Source organism: Anser cygnoides, chromosome 23, assembly GCF_040182565.1.
Source record: "Anser cygnoides isolate HZ-2024a breed goose chromosome 23, Taihu_goose_T2T_genome, whole genome shotgun sequence".
NCBI classification, from domain to species: Eukaryota; Metazoa; Chordata; class Aves; order Anseriformes; family Anatidae; genus Anser; species Anser cygnoides.
In genome coordinates, this window is record NC_089895.1 from 6,184,972 (window position 1) to 6,200,747 (window position 15,776).

Genomic DNA, 15,776 nt, shown 5'->3' on the forward strand with positions numbered 1-15,776 from the left:
CTATTAACTGGACCGTTGCCCAGTTCTGACTGCACGAATACCCCAGTATTTTCCAAATTTCCTGTCCCAGAAAAGAATGACAGCATTATAAATTACAGACTCAGAAGGCTGTGAGCTTCCAACATAATTCCTCTGGACATTTCCCTTATGAGAAAGGACCGGAATATGGCATTATTCAATCAGCAAAATGAAAAGTTATTCTTTCTATGGAAAAAGGACATATTTAAAAGAACTTTTTATAGAAAATAAAGTTTCAAGTCTCCATATTAAATCTTTTTGATTTATAAAACAATATAGTACTTCTTTTGCACCAGTGCCATCATAAATACATGTATACAACACATTGAACAGTGGTCAGCCCAGCAGTGCACTCCAAAACGTCAACGCGTATCGAGCCCAGCCTGGCCCAGCCCTCTCCAAGCTACACAACAGGAGAGAAGATGCATAAGCATTATGATTTCTTGCCCAAACAACTGCACTCAGACACATAAAGCTTACTTAAAAAAAAAAAAAAAGAAAAGTTGTTTTCCTGGGCTGATCATATACTGCAATAATGTCAGCACAGACTGGGGGAGGGAGAGGATTAAAAAAAATAAAATCCTGTTTCCACTCTAGAAGACTTAATGCCACTAACAACCAAGTTTGCTGCATGTGAAGAAATGAAATCCTTCACACTGATGAACAATTAAAAATGTATTTTAATTCTACAAATTTACAAGGGAAAAAAAAAATGAAGAAAAAAAAAAACAGAAACTGTTCCAGGATTGTACTTCAAGTTTTCCTTTGTCAAATTCTGTAATGATCCTTGGCTTGTCACGTTAATTCCAGTCCTCTAGTGGAATGCAGCACTTATACTCCACACCCAGCAAGAGCCTTTGATACTGTGATGACATTCCCCCTGTGAAAAACATCTGCTCTCCCTGACGGGAAGAACAGAACCAGGGCACTTAGAAATCCACTCACATGAATGGTTCTCTTTTTTTCCCCTTCTTTCTGAGTTTAAAACTTGAGGCTGAAACCAGGTCCTGCAGCAGATGCTCCTTGATTTGTGGTGGTCAGATGAAAACCTGTGTCTTTCAGATCATCATCACCCTGTGAAAAACACACACAATATCAGTAAGTGTCTGCACATGCGTTCATCTCTCCAACACAAAAATCAAACTTTTAAAAAAATTTTAATCTAAATAAGAAATTGAAGCATCTTTAAGAGAAGAGCAATAAATATTTGACTATGTATTGACATGATGACTCTGTGAATCCAACACAAATTGGATTTGAAAAGGAACAGAGCAAAAGTTGGGCTTTCATGCTGTCCTGTCAGGCAAGTACAGGTGAGTCTAAGAGTTCCAGGCCCCGAAAAGCCACTGGAACACAGTCCTCATGCACCTTTCCCACATCAGGATGAGGGCATCTGACAGCCCATGGCAGGAAGGACAGCAGAAAATGCCAGCTGCCCATGTGCCATGCTTACCAACTGGCTGTATCCAAGGCCTCCCTCAGGCGGCCGGGGGCTAGTGCCACGTTTCACCCTTTGCTGCTCGCTTTTTGCTGGCCAGGTTGGAAACATGGAGGGGTCAATAGGAAGGGGAGTCTCTCGGAAATACTCGTGCTTCAAACCATCTTCGGCAGTGATTCTTCTGGCTGGGTAGTATGTCAAAAAACTGAAAAGGATTTTAAAAGACAATGAAGTAGGGAAGAAGGGAGTCAGGCAGAAAGAAGAAACACTTAAGCCCCAAAAGTCTAAATTCTTCAGAAATGCATTTTAGAATATTCCACTTTCTAACAGAGAATTCTGTTAACGGGCGTGATTGCTTATAAATGGACTAACACAGAGAGCTAATTTTAAAAGCATGCTTCCCACAGGAACCTGTAATTAATGGAACTCCATACCAAAAGGAGCCTTTGCTAGGGATCTGTTTAGGTAAGTGTAAATCATTGAGACACCACGCTACTGTGGGTAGTCAGACACAGCTCAAAAGGGATCCAAGATGGTTCAATTGAAATATTTACAAGGCTGCTTTGCTTTTTAGAGAAGACAACTGAGATTATATAGATACACCACATAACTGTACAGCTCGTGGTTGACTATTTTAAACATTTCACAGTGCAGAAACGTGTGTTACTGTACTGTTCGTCCTACCAGCCTTTGGCCCTGACTACCCAAAATCTGTACATGGAATGGGTTCCACTGCCTTCTGTACACTTTTTTTTCTTCCTTTTTTCAACTGTAATTTAACAAGATCCACCAGCAGACTGCAAAAAAGGCTCCACAAGCTGACTCACCACAAAATTAAAAATAACAATCAGCTAAACTACTAAAACATTTTCCTGTTCTTCTAGGACATAGGTGTCCAAGAATAATCTTGGACTGAGGTTTAACAGCAGGTGTTAAAGAGCATGGTATGCTGAACAAAGCTATTGTGAGTGAGGAATAGCACTGAAAGAATGTCACAGACCCTTCAGCATGTTTTGACAAGATGTTAAATCTAATAAAGAAATAAAGACATAGCACACTTCACTACAAGTCATTTTCCACAACTACCGTACAAGTGAAAACATTTTCCCAAGGATACTCTAGAAGCTAGCACTTACTTGTTCATCAGATCAAAGCCCTGATCAGAGAGGAGTGCTCCAAATCTCTTGCGCAGATTGTTATAGGGATATTCTGTGAACGTCATCTTCTTTACTGCTGGCAGCTCGTTGTAACCAGGCCAAATTTTTTCACTTGGAGTACCCAGATCCTACAGATTAAAATGTCTTCTTAATAAACTCATTGTAGAGCGCAACCCTTCTGCTTATTCATCGTGCAGTTACAGGAGTTGATAAATATCCAGAGAAAACAGATAAAATACAAAACATAACATAACCCTAGCCTAGCATTGGTACTGTAAAACAAAAAAACAAAGCAGTGAGCCTTTTATTAAGGCCGAATCTTTGTCAAAGAGCTACAAGCACTTTCATTTTCCTACTGCTCTACTATAGCTGCCTCTATAACCAGTCAGTTAGAATCCAGAGGTGTTAAAAGCGTTACCTTAAAGACTTTGTTAATCTGGTCGATTTCTGACTTCCCTGGAAACAATGGTTTCTGGGTTAACAACTCTCCAAATATGCACCCTACAGACCACATGTCTATCGCTGTTGAATATTCCTAAAAAAAAGAAAGAAGGTACCTTATAAAATCAGTAAGATTAAAAAAAAAAAAAAAAGAAAAGAAGAATCTGCTCTGACCAGAACATGTACAGTCATCCCAATACCCAAGACATGGGCCTCAACTGTATTTATTCAAAAGTCAAAGTCTCTGTGAATTCAGAGTAATACCCATAAATACAAAAATACACCACGATGAAGCGTGAAAGTTGCCACAATGTTTCACTCAAACAGCATTACAGCTAGCACAGTGTTCTACAGTTGCCCTGTGTTTCACAGAGGTCCTTAGCCCTTATGTTCCCACAACAGAAATCTCAGGTTATAGGCACAAAGCTTGATCTCCATGATACATCTTTTCTCTTACATGTAGTTTTTTCTCCTTTCACAAAACATCTTTGACAGATAGCATAGGGCTTCTTCTACTTTTGCACCCATATTTTTTGGTGACAGTGCAGTATTTTTATTCTGGTGTGGTAGATAACAGGTAGGGAACATTGCCAGAATGTTGCCAGTACCTTGTTCTGCTCTTGGGTGTCACAGATTTTAGACCAAGACAAAGAAATCCAGCTGCCTGGTATCGCAGTGGCAGTTCCCACCAATCCACAGAAGTCCGGCAGCACTACCACATCAGCAATATAACGGAGACCAGCTCCATCTGTCACCCACCCATCCTCTGTGCAAAGCGGAACCTTTTTAGCTTTGTTAACGGGAAAGATAAAATTGAAGTTTCAGAATTTCCACTTCTAACTAAGTCAATATAAAGAACCGAGCATACTAATACTTTGTTCATGAATTATAAAATAAAGTTAGTCTGAAAAGTTATTCCTCTAGCTCCCAGAAGAATAAAGAGACACAAACCTTGGCTCCAAGGAGCAGCTCTGGAGCCCTGTACCAAAGCGTCACAACCACTGGTGTGTAAGGCTTCAGTGGAGATCCGTATTCTCGGGCTAGTCCAAAATCTCCAACCTGAATGAAAAGAGAACCCCACAGAGAAGTCATTTTCCATCCGAGGAAAGAGTTTTTATTATATCAAAACATCCTGTCCAGCTCTTAACATAGCGACAATGCAGTGTAATTCTGCAATACGAGATTTTCTGTAAGTGTGGTTACATTTCATGAACTTCTTACTTTTAAAATGCCTGAATGACTGAGCAACAGGTTGGAAGTTTTCAGGTCTCGGTGAAGTATCCAGTTGTCATGAAGATGCTTGACTCCTCGTAGTAATTGAATCATCAAGGTTTTCACTTCACCTGAAGGGAAAAGAAGCCAAATACATTTAAAAGACGCAATCTGTCTTCTTTTTTTTTTTTTGTTTGCTTGGAGAAAAGGGGGAGGAGGGGAAGGGATGTCGAGTTAAAAGCACACCATCGATTGTACCATAAAAATGTGTCGTAGAACAAAAACAGTTAAACCCAAAAAGCTGCCAGTACAGCACAATGAACTTGAATAGCTGGAATGCACCCAAGTAATGCTCAGAAGTTAATGCTTCTCAACAAAGTGGCCAAAAATAAAACCCAGTGTTCGCTTCCAGTCTAGCACAGAGGAAACTCCCTCTTAATTTCACATCTGAACTTCAGTTTCACCCTCAGCATGCGAACTGGATTCATCAGCCAAACATCTCTGTGAATACCAGCACTGCCAGCCTACCTTCCTATCTTATCTGCTGTCAGTGGAATCAGATTAGACAGAGAAAAAGCAGTGAAATCTCTATTCCAAAGAAGGCTCAGAGGACATTCCAAGGCAATATATGTCATCGTGCAAGCTAGCTCCCTGATGTCAGTACAGCCCAAAGACAATGGGGTTTTTAGAGGTCAGTTTTTCAGTTCTGACAATTAAAGGAGACTCTGGCAAACAGTACCTGGTAGAAATGGTTGTTTCATTGTTTCCATCAGGCTCTTGAGATCGTGTTCTACATAGTTCATTACAATATATATTTTATCCATATTACTGCCTACAACGATTTCCTAAAACACAAAAACAAATGATCAAAACAAGCACACACTATTAAAAATAGCATGCAAAAATGAATTTTAGGAATTTTCTTGGCAAGAGGACAAACACAGCCTGCCATTGGTAAAATCCACAGAAAATCTATATTAGATTCCCAAGACAACAGCTTATTTTTGCAAAATGGCAGATTTTGTATAGACAAAAACTATGTATTTAGTTTTACAGGTAGTATAAAACTGCTTATATTAACAAGCTCTGCTAGAAATGACAACATTTTTATCAGGCATGTTAAAAACCAAGAGGCAACATTTCAAGAACAAAAATCCTTTTGAAATAGAAGGTTTCTGGACTTACTCTGACAGTGACAATATTTAGATGCTGAGCTTTCAGAATAGTATTTATTTCTCTAAGAGATGTAATGGGGAAGCCTTCCTTTTCCTTCTCCATTTTCAGTCGCTTCAGTGCCACAATTTCATCTGCAAGAAAAACAGAATTATTAACTGCAGACTCCCCATCATATAGCTAATAAAATTCGTGTTAAGAGGTCCCCCAGTGTTCTTTTACTACTTTAATGCATTAGAATGAAAACTGTTACAGAGGACATTATATTGAACTTACGAACAGTCGGTCTGGCATTAGCAGTGTAAAAACAAAACAGACAAACAAAAAACCTGCCAAATTTAAGGAAAAGTAAGAAAATACAGAATCCAAATCCAAAATTTACTTCATGAATTTTAGCATATTCCAACATAACTCATCCCAAAAGAGATTAAAAGGAAAAGCTTATTCAACTCTAAATCCTCAGAGTTTGGATGAGGTGATAGAAATGCCTCAAATACAGTTTGTGTCTCTTTTAAGACCCAACTCAAAACATTACCAAAGCGAACAATTTAAATAAATCTGCTTTTGCATGATATTATAGAGAATAATGGCTATGTCAGCCTCTGAGCCAACTCCTCAAGACAGATAAGGAAAAGAAGAAAGCTGATGGCAGATATCCAGTAAATGAGTGAAGTCAGAGAAACCATGCCGGCTGTACACTCCCATTCCCCAAAAGGAGATCAAAAGGTCATATTATTCTAAAATAAACAAAGAAACTGAGACATCCAGAATTTAACTGTCACCAAAATCACAGCTTGTCAGTTGGAACCTGAGAATAACAATAATTTCTAAGCCTGCTCTAGAACACAATTATTTTCACAAGCTCTCTTCACCATCTGCCACTTCTATTGAAAATTGCAGATACTTAATGTACTGTGCTACAGCTCTCTTTGAAAATGACCAGCTTGCAAGACAGTAACATATCACTAGTGATGGCAACACTACAGGGAAAAAATGGAGGTCAGAGCCAAAAGAACAGATTGTATCTTACATTATCTTTTTCCAGGGAAAAAGAAAAGCTACACTAATATCACAGTTTTTGTTAAAGCATTCAAGCAAATATTTCTTTCACTTGAGAAATCAGCATGGGAGAGGAACACAGAAATGACCTGATGGTTGATTCTTGCACCATCCATAGGAAATGCAATAATTTCCTCCAGATGCTTGCCATTACAAACCAGGTAAGAAAAGAGATTTTGAATTTTAAAAATATAACTCCACTTGTGTATGGAAATTTCTTTCTACAACAAAATACTGCAGTCTATACTCATGGCACACAAAACACTGCGTTTGTGAATTCTCTTATCAGTCGCTGTGTTTAGTGTGACACCTAGTGGCACACTTATTTAAATTCAACCAACCAATCAATCTGTTAACTAGCTAAAGCAAATCACAAACCAGAAATAATTGCCTAATGGGCCAGAAACCGAAATCATATTAACTGGTTTTAGCGTCCAATAAAGAAATTACTTCTGAACTCAAATAGCTGCTAGCAAAACCCATACGTCAAAGTCCATGTCCTCGTAAAAGCATAATTAGCCTCAAAAAAGGAAGAAGCATTTTAAACATTTTGTTTCTCAATGTAGATGCAGAACCATAATTTGCATATAACTGCAGCTCTAAATTTATATATGGGACACAAGTAGAAATTAGCTAAAAGAAAAATTAACTTTTTACAGCTTTCCCCTTTCTTAGGGAGGAAGACTGGTACAAAAGAATATCAGTTTTGTGCTTAAAATGCAATCTGCAAGGCAAGATACCCGAGCTGTATTTCTCACTCTACCACAGACTCCCCTTTCTGTACTCCTTGGTCAGTTATTGTGAAGGTTGTTTGAATTTATAAAGCTCCACTGGCAGTTGTGCAACAGAAGAGTCTACAGAAATGCAAAACACACTAGATGCAACTTGTGTGTAGTTCTTACGCATGACACTGCTGATTCCACATTTTCAAGAACAGGTCAATTAGCAAGCTTTCAACTTGCTAGTCCCAAAATTCATAGAAATCCCTACAGATGACAATAGCTGTCGTGGCAACACAGATCTTGATCGAAATGTTCTTACATTAGATGACAATTATGACACAATGCTTAGCTAATACCATGAAGATAATAACTGGAGACCGCTTATACTAACCAGTCTTTTTGTCTTTTGCTCTGTACACCACACCATATGTTCCCTCTTCAATTCTGTTCAAACACTGAAATTCTTCCACACTACGACATCCCTGAGAAAAGAGGGAGGCAACATTTACTTCTGGAGTGTCTGCAGGAGCGTTGCGCTTGTTTGTTTTAAGAAGACATAAGTTAAACTTATGCAACTTCACAGAAATAGTTAAAATTTACCAAGAGAATTGAACAATATGGTTAGTAATAATCAAAGGTATTATACTTTTATCTACATGTAAAAGTCATCTCACTTGTGCTCCATGCATGTCTTTTACTCGTCAAGGCAGTAATATTCCACACAGAAACACGTATTTTGTGATGTTGAGTCAGCAAAACATATTCTGCCCGTAAACTATCTCATGCATAAATGCTACTGCAAATGTTTATCACGTTAGTGAAGCAGCTCCTGAAATCTACTTGTGTATGCCATGCTCAAGCACCCTGTAAGAGATCCTCTACCTGAAGTGCAGGAAGGTACTTAGGAAGCTCTTGTTTCAGTTCAATGGGGGAAGAGGCTGGGGAGTCGGGAATATAGTCTCCTTCTGTCATCGCGTTGGACTGGGGGGTCCCCTCCCCTACTTCCTCTTCTTCCACTTCACTTCCGGCTGAATCTCGATCAAACCTCGACTCTGTAACTTCAAAAGTCAGAATCAGTCGTGGAAAGAGGGGGTCATTTGGAAGAATTAAGTTCAGCTTTAGACAAATAAGGGAAGAGAAACACTGATCATTATAAGACAGCAAAGGTATGCAAATTTTGTTGGTGGAATACTGAAGATCAATGAGAAGAAGCCAAATTTCTCCTGTTTGCAGAGAAATGATGCTTTCAAGCATTCCAGTTTATAGTCACGTACGCACAATTTCCTGAGCTAAACACAGCACATCAAAAAAAATAAATCTTTAATAGAACACAAGAAAAAAAGTGACCAACTATCTCTCATTATGATTGCAAAGCTGTTTTGATGAGAGGCCAAGACAAGAGACCCAAAATGAAAAAGGAAATTGCAGCTCATTAGACTAGGATCTGATTTCCTCTAAACCTAGACCTTGGTTCAGATTTCAAGGAATTTCTGATGCTGACATGAGAATGGCCTTAAAACGCAAAACACACAATGCCGTAGAATGATGGTAAAACTGCAACAACAAATAGATTTCAAATATCTTAAAATATTTTTAGAAATAGATTTAGCAGCAAAAATTGAGACAACCATTTCTTTATACATTCAGTATTTGCATTGTACCAACTGGGATGTGGTTTCCATTCTCCCGTTCCTCCTCTTCACTCATTTCTTCTTCGCTCACTTCTTCTGCAAGACAGAACCAAGTTCAACCGAATCAACTCAGCACTTCAGTCGTTGATTGCAATGCAGATCGCTGTTGAAATGCTTTTCTAATTTATTGTGCCTTCTTTACTATTGTCTAGTTCGTGACCTCATACTTGCTTTTCACTTGGAAAACAAATGCTTCCTCAAACTCAACAACTCAACATTAGTTGGGAGACTAATGAATGTTTGCTTAGTAATTCTAATGGATTTTAAAGAAAAATATCCAGATATTTTTTTAAAGAAAAATATCCAGAGTGGGCTGCTGTGCTTTTTTCTGTATTAATTAAAGACGAGAATGGCTGTAAGACTTCTTTTACTAAACCTTTTTAATTTTTTTTATTATGTTCATGTACTTGTACTGTAATGAAAAAAAAATCTGATATTTGCAACTGAAACAATTCAAAACCAACAGAGATATATGTGTCTCACCACCCCCACGCAGAGTGCAGAATTGTTCTCTAAAGATTGTCTGTTACCGTCCAATACAAACTTATTTGAACTGTTAGCATTACACCATTTAGGAAGTCACGAATGGCTTTCAGTTTTCTTATCTGGCTTCTTAGACAAATAATTGGTATTACCTTTACATAAAACACTAAAATGTGACTTGTTCTTTTTTCTTTTTAGCTACTTTGACCTGTGAGGTCTCAGCGTATCCTAGACTAAGAGAAAAGGAAAATACCCAACTAAAATACAGGATGGGAAGCAAAGAAAAGCCGTAACACACCACACTGGGACCTGCTTTACATTACTCACCGGCTGACTGCTCAGACACTTCTTCAGAATTGCTTCCTGTCTCCTCCTCCTCCTCCTCTTCTTCTCCCTCTTCCTCAGATCCTTCACTGCTAGACTCTTCCTCCTCTTCTTCTGAGCCTGATCCAGACTCCGCTGAGGAATAGTAAAACAGGGAACTAAGTAGATACACTATCTAATAACTGTGTTTCCTCAAACAGACAACTGTGTGATTAATTGCATCTATTACATTGCATTTCATTACCTGATGAAGACTCTGCTGAACTGGTTTTTCTCTCACTGTCACTGATATCTTGCAAGTCTGAAAGAGGATCTCTCTCTTCTGGTTTCTCTTCTTTCACTAATAATATCACAGAAATCAAAAACAGGGTGCCAACTGAATTTCACTTCTACTTACAGGACTATGAATACCCAGATATCTAATTTACTTTCTCTGGCCATTAAATTGGTGCTGAATATCCATCCAATACTGAGCAACCAAAAATTTTCACACTCTCCTCAAAAGGCAGACAGCTTTTCTGAGCTGCAGTGGTGCACAATCAACAGCCACAAACGTGGAATGTTGACTTTTTTTTTTAAACGTGACATAGGCCTACACCCCTCTACGTCAGATATGTATTTACAAAAAAAATAAAGGCGTAATGTGATAACAAGCATGACCACGACACAGAGCCTCATTAACATACGTACACAGTGCTTCCTGTGAGTGCTTACTGTTCTCCTGCAGTCCCTCTAGATCACTATGAAAGGGCACACACAAATAGATGCTGATCGATTAAACAGCAAGTTCAAAGGACTCACTGCCTGCCTCTGCCTGCAATCCCAGCTGACTGCACTGGGCATTCAGCTTACCTCAGATAGTTACACTGATTTTTACAGCTACACACATTAACAAAGCAGACACAGAGCGTTTCTTCTTTAAACAAAGACATCCTTTTTGTCAGTCGTGCAGTTTCTCTACTCACAGTTAGGACTGTCTATGTACCACATTCTATCTTAGAAAACAAAATTCACCATCTAACCAGAATGCTGCTTTAAGCACTTGTTTTCTTCTACAACATGACAATATTAGCCATGCTTAAGCTGTGTTGTTCCCTCTAAGATTGCTTTTTAAGGTAGCTTAGTTCCTAACACCAAATGCAAGTGGAACTAGTGCAAACAATCCCTTTTTAATCTGCAAAGAAATTAAATTACAAAAGTAGAAAAAAAAAATCAGCTGTCTTTCATCACTGAATGAAGTAACTCACTTTGAAACTTCTTTAATGACTACACCTACTACTGAATAGGAAAGATTCATTCAATTTGTCACTTACACGATTACCTGCAGAAAAGCATTGCTTTAGAAAACAGTGCACGTGCCATCCTTCTCCAACACTCCAGAGTTATGCCACCAGGGCTGAAGTGGACATCACTTTTCATACAGCGCACAAGGGATATACACTAAAAACCACACACTACCCCAGAACGCCTCTCCTAGCCTCCAGGCAAAGACATTATGAGGTGGCAAATGCTACCTGGTTTCCTGCTCTCTCCTTGCTCAGGCTTGTCTCTTTGCTGTCGTAATGGACTGCGACTCCAGGGTCTCATTTTCACTTTGTCTCCATATTCTTCCCTCACTGTTCTATGGTGTGCAGAAACTAGTGAAAACAAAACCAAAGGAAGTTGTTAAATCTCCCTGCCCTAATTAAAATTCTTCTGTCTGCCACAGCCACCTGCTTTGCATGTTTTTCCTTACAAAATAGTCATGGGGAAGGGTGGAAGTGGAACCTAACTGTATCTAGGAGAGCAAAGATACCTAAGAGAACAAAGGACTAGGATTCACCTCGTGCACAATACAATATGGGTTTGGACTACTTACAGAAAGGTGCTGCCATACTTAGGAAACAGATGCAAGATGCCCGCTATCCTATCCAGTAAACACCCCAAACCTGAGGCTTTAAAGCACGAGAAAGAAGTGGACAGACTAGGGGGATACATAAAAGAATGAAAACAGCTAAGGAGCCAACAGAACATTCAGAGCAATAAAAATAGCTGAAATGAAAGCTAGGTACATCGAGGAAGACCTGCAAAAATACCCAGCACAAAGGAGCTGTTCAGGATGAGCGGAACTAGAAAGAACAGCAATAAACATGACCTCTTCTGCTACTCCTGAGCAATCTTTGTCACAGGAATGGGTTCAGGTTTTTACCCCTGAAAGCTAGGACAGAAGTCATTTAAACAAAAATGATCTGAACTTAAAGAGCAAGAAATCTGATGCAAAGTGAGAGCTCATGTAGAAGTGAGTTGAAACTGACAAATTCTCAGATCTTCCCCACTTGACTCTTATTAGTCTTTTACGGAGCTGGACTACTTAGAAGATCTCTCCCCATCCCCTTACCATTTATTTTCCAAAAACTTTAGCACACTTGATTCTGAGACTTTAGTCTCTACCAAATTGGGTTAGACTCAGCCAAGGAGCTCAGAAGCAACTGCAGTCACAACAGATACACACGCGCACACACACAATGCACACGACGACTCCAGCAATTACATAAACCTTGTTTCTATAGAAAACCAGAGACTTATTGACTACTCCATATGCCAGGACATCTGACATTGTTTTATTTCCCTTTGTACAACTTTAGAGATTTTTTTTCCAGATAGAGCCCCCACCCCACATCCCACTTTGTTGTTGTTGTTGTTAATTCTGGCACTGACCTAAGTAAAAACTGCTTTCTATACCTCTGTTCCACCACTGTGGCAGACATTGAGCTCAAACAATATTTATACAGTTACCTTCTCTTCTGGCTTCCCGTTCCTTACGTCTTTCTTCAGCTCGCCTCTCACGTTCCTTTTGCTCCCTTTGTTCTTTTTGCTGCTCTCTGATTTTTCTCTCTCGCTCTCGCTCAAGTTGCTCCAGGCGATCCCTAGAAAAGAACTTTTGTTATTTTTTTGTTACGTTACAGTTCACTACAAATTCAAATTATGAAGTGAAGGTGAACTGTTTTCCGTAACCAGCTACAAGGCTGTTCAATTTCATTAGCAACAACACCACAGCAACGGAGCTTTTCAGCTGATCCTTTAAAAACAAAGACATCAGCTTGAAAACTCGTGAGCTTCTGCACCCTTACCAGGATTTAAACACAAAGTAAGGAAGTTCAGTCAATAAATCCTACTACGCCAAACTGGTTTGCTGTTGTCTTTGTTACAGTAAAACAGTGAAAACGACTTCACTTAGAAACATCTCCTGTAATAAAGTCACTTACAAAGGCAATCAAAGTCAAGAACCCATTTTAGTTAGACAACACATTCACAGGAACATGGTACTGTCACCAGACCTTACCAGTTTTTGCTCTGAATTTGTGTGTCATTTCAGAGCAACGAAAGGTTAGAGATACTTTTAGAGGAGGAATCAGCTCATCTCTTTGTTAGTCTGTCCAAGGGTGGATGTACCTCTCCCTCCTGGAATGCTCCCTTGCCATTTCTCTCCGTTTCTGTCTTTCCCATTCACGTCGGGCCTTATCCTGCTCTTCTCTATGTCTCTTCCTACGCTCATGTTCCCGTTCTTTCTCTTTCACTCTGGCATGTTTCCCTAAACAAGCAAACATTAATTTTGGAGTGTTACTGTTCAAAACATTTAATGCTCCTGTTTTCAAAAAGTAAAAGTAGAAAAGATGAACTCATGATAACCTATTTCTATGCTCTCTGTACTTTCCTTAATGGAAAAATCCTGATCTGAAAGGGTGTTAAAAAATTAAAAGATTGTAAGATCTTGCAGAAATGCATTGAAAACAACCCAAAAAAAGGTTGTAACAGGAATACAAAGTGTACATTTCTAGACTCGTTAATACTGAAAGGATATTTGCCTCTTTACAGTCGGGTACAAATAGTTCATTGCCCTGACTCAGCGAAGCCAGAAAGAAGCACAAAAGACTTCAAAGAGCAAAAGCAGACTCTGGGTCCCTGACAAAAGTGGTTACTGTCCTCTCAAACGCAAACATGCACCTGTTGTTCTTTGAAGGGCATTAGACAAAATCAAAGAAAAAAAAAAAAACGCAAATTTAACTTCCTTTGTCTTATCCGAGTGTTTTCTCTGGTCTGTTAATTGTTATTTACTGTCTATATAGTGCCTGTTCAGCTCGACCTCAGAAAGCTACAAGAAGCATCAGGCAAACACGTTAATTAACACTCACCTTCTGCTGAGTGACTACGATGTCTACGCTTCTCTTTCCTCTTTTCATCTTTTCTATGATGGGTTTTTTCTTTCCGTGACATTTGCTGGGGGGGTTTTATAGCCAAAGAATCATCTTCTTCTCCTCTACAACATGAGGCAAATTAATCAGCTCAGGAAGGTTACATGTACTGTCTAACAAATTGTGTTATTTCCTCTTAATTTTAAAAACAGCATTCTTTTCCTATTTTATTAATTAATTTCTATAATACCCACGAATCAAAGCATTAACAGTAAATTACAGAAAATCATAGTCATATGGATGAAAAGTCAATCTATTGTTACACACCAACTTTTAATACACAAGCAAACTGAGGATGAATTAAGCATCGAAGAGAACTCAGCATGCCTTTAACGACATCTTGAGCAAAATATTTCAGGTAGCAACCAAAACTGGACCACACTACACTGTTAAGCCTGAATCAGCCCTTCAAAGAGATATCTGGGCATCTCCTGGTAACAGGAGATAAGATAGAACATCAACATCCTCAAAAAGTTAATTTTTTTCCCATTAAGATACTTTTAAATGCTCTCCTCAGCACTTCCACCATTTCATTTCAGCAACACGTTCTAAGACGAGAACTCTGTTCTCTCATCGTTACCTATCTTCCATGGAGTCTTCCCTCCTGTAAGGTGAATTTCTGATCGTTATTTCCATGCGGTGATCTCTCAGCTCCCCCTCTTCAAGAGAATCCCGCTTCGAATCCCTATCATCCGACTGCCAAACAAACACAAGAAAGGGGAAAAACAGAATGGAAGTAATTTGTATGTCACAAAGAACAATAAAATAGTACTCAACTCTTCCATTTTTGGAAGAAAAATCTCCAGCTGTACAGCACGCTGACTTACGAGAGATTTTTGTAGTGTAAGCAGCTAAACACAGCTAGATTACATTTATAACAGTTCAGCTGTAATCACAACGTAATTAGACAAGATCAAACAACTATTAAGCGGTTATATTAACTAGTGTTATTTTTTAACGCAAAGATACTCCGTATAAAGTTGTAGAAAGTAATGTAAAAGTTATTTGAGAACATTTAACTCCATTTTTCTACAAAACCTCTTAAAAGGCTTTTAGGCGAAGTGCCACTGCCATTTAATTGTTGGTTTTTTTTTAATTTTTCTAACAAACAACCACGAAATGAAGAAATATAATAATTATTAATATATATTAGCGTTATACGCAATTATTGTATAAAATAACGATATTAATGACACGTATAACATAAGAGATGAAATGAAATCCTAGGAAAACGGTGTTTTCTGTCAAGCTTTGGCACGGGGGGGCAGAGATCACACACGAAGCGTGCGTACGAGCCCGGAGGATCCCCCCGGATCACCGAGACCCCCCCCGGATCACCAAGGATCCCCCTCCCCTGTCAGCTTACGTTCTTCATGCGCTTTATCTCTGCCTTCTCCTCCTGCTCCTTCCTCCGCTTCTTCTCCTGCAGAATCTCATCTAAAGTTTTCACTTTCCAAGAATCCTTTTCATCACCCATTGGGGTTTAAGAGCCCAAACCCCTGCGAATAAAGCACAAAAACCCCGCTCCGTTACCGAGCCCCTCAGGCCCCGGCCCCGGCCCCCCCCCAACCCCCTCAGCTCCCCCCCCCCGCTCACCGCCGCCGCTGCCGGGCCCCGGGACGAGCAGCGCCACGCGAGCGCGTCACTTCCGCCCGCCGCGGCCGGCTGATGACGCACACGGGAGGGGGGAACACGGGAGCCGCGAGGGGCCGCGTGGGGAAGGGCTGGCGGCGCCATTTTGACGCCGGGCTGCGGGGCAGCGCGGGTCGCCAAGGAACAGGCGAAGCGCCGGCTTCCCGTAGCGCTTCAGCCCCCTCAACCTACTT

At 39.7% G+C, this 15,776-nt stretch overlaps 1 protein-coding gene across 4 annotated transcripts; it reads right to left on the bottom strand.

The window, feature by feature from the left end:
* Positions 1 to 680: 680 nt before the first annotated feature.
* Positions 681 to 15,637, bottom strand: LOC106044628 (cyclin-dependent kinase 11B). 4 transcript variants are annotated; one of them, XM_048067514.2, is made up of 20 exons: positions 15,547 to 15,637; positions 15,317 to 15,449; positions 14,531 to 14,646; positions 13,891 to 14,015; positions 13,151 to 13,289; positions 12,494 to 12,624; positions 11,233 to 11,355; positions 9,963 to 10,058; positions 9,722 to 9,853; positions 8,882 to 8,947; positions 8,103 to 8,278; positions 7,612 to 7,702; positions 5,452 to 5,573; positions 5,006 to 5,111; positions 4,276 to 4,397; positions 4,006 to 4,113; positions 3,032 to 3,148; positions 2,593 to 2,741; positions 1,472 to 1,661; positions 681 to 1,092 (listed from the first exon to the last, which is right to left on the bottom strand). In XM_048067514.2, the coding sequence occupies exons 2-20, from the start codon at positions 15,425 to 15,427 to the stop codon at positions 1,000 to 1,002; spliced, it is 2,313 nt and encodes a 770-aa protein (XP_047923471.1). In that variant the 5' UTR covers positions 15,428 to 15,449; positions 15,547 to 15,637; the 3' UTR covers positions 681 to 999. The 4 variants fall into 4 exon arrangements, with proteins under 4 accessions (XP_047923471.1, XP_047923472.1, XP_047923474.1 ...); XM_048067515.2 differs by having other exon boundaries at positions 8,103 to 8,272; positions 15,547 to 15,636; XM_048067517.2 differs by lacking the exon at positions 11,233 to 11,355 and having other exon boundaries at positions 8,103 to 8,272.
* Between the last annotated feature and the right edge of the window lie 139 nt (positions 15,638 to 15,776).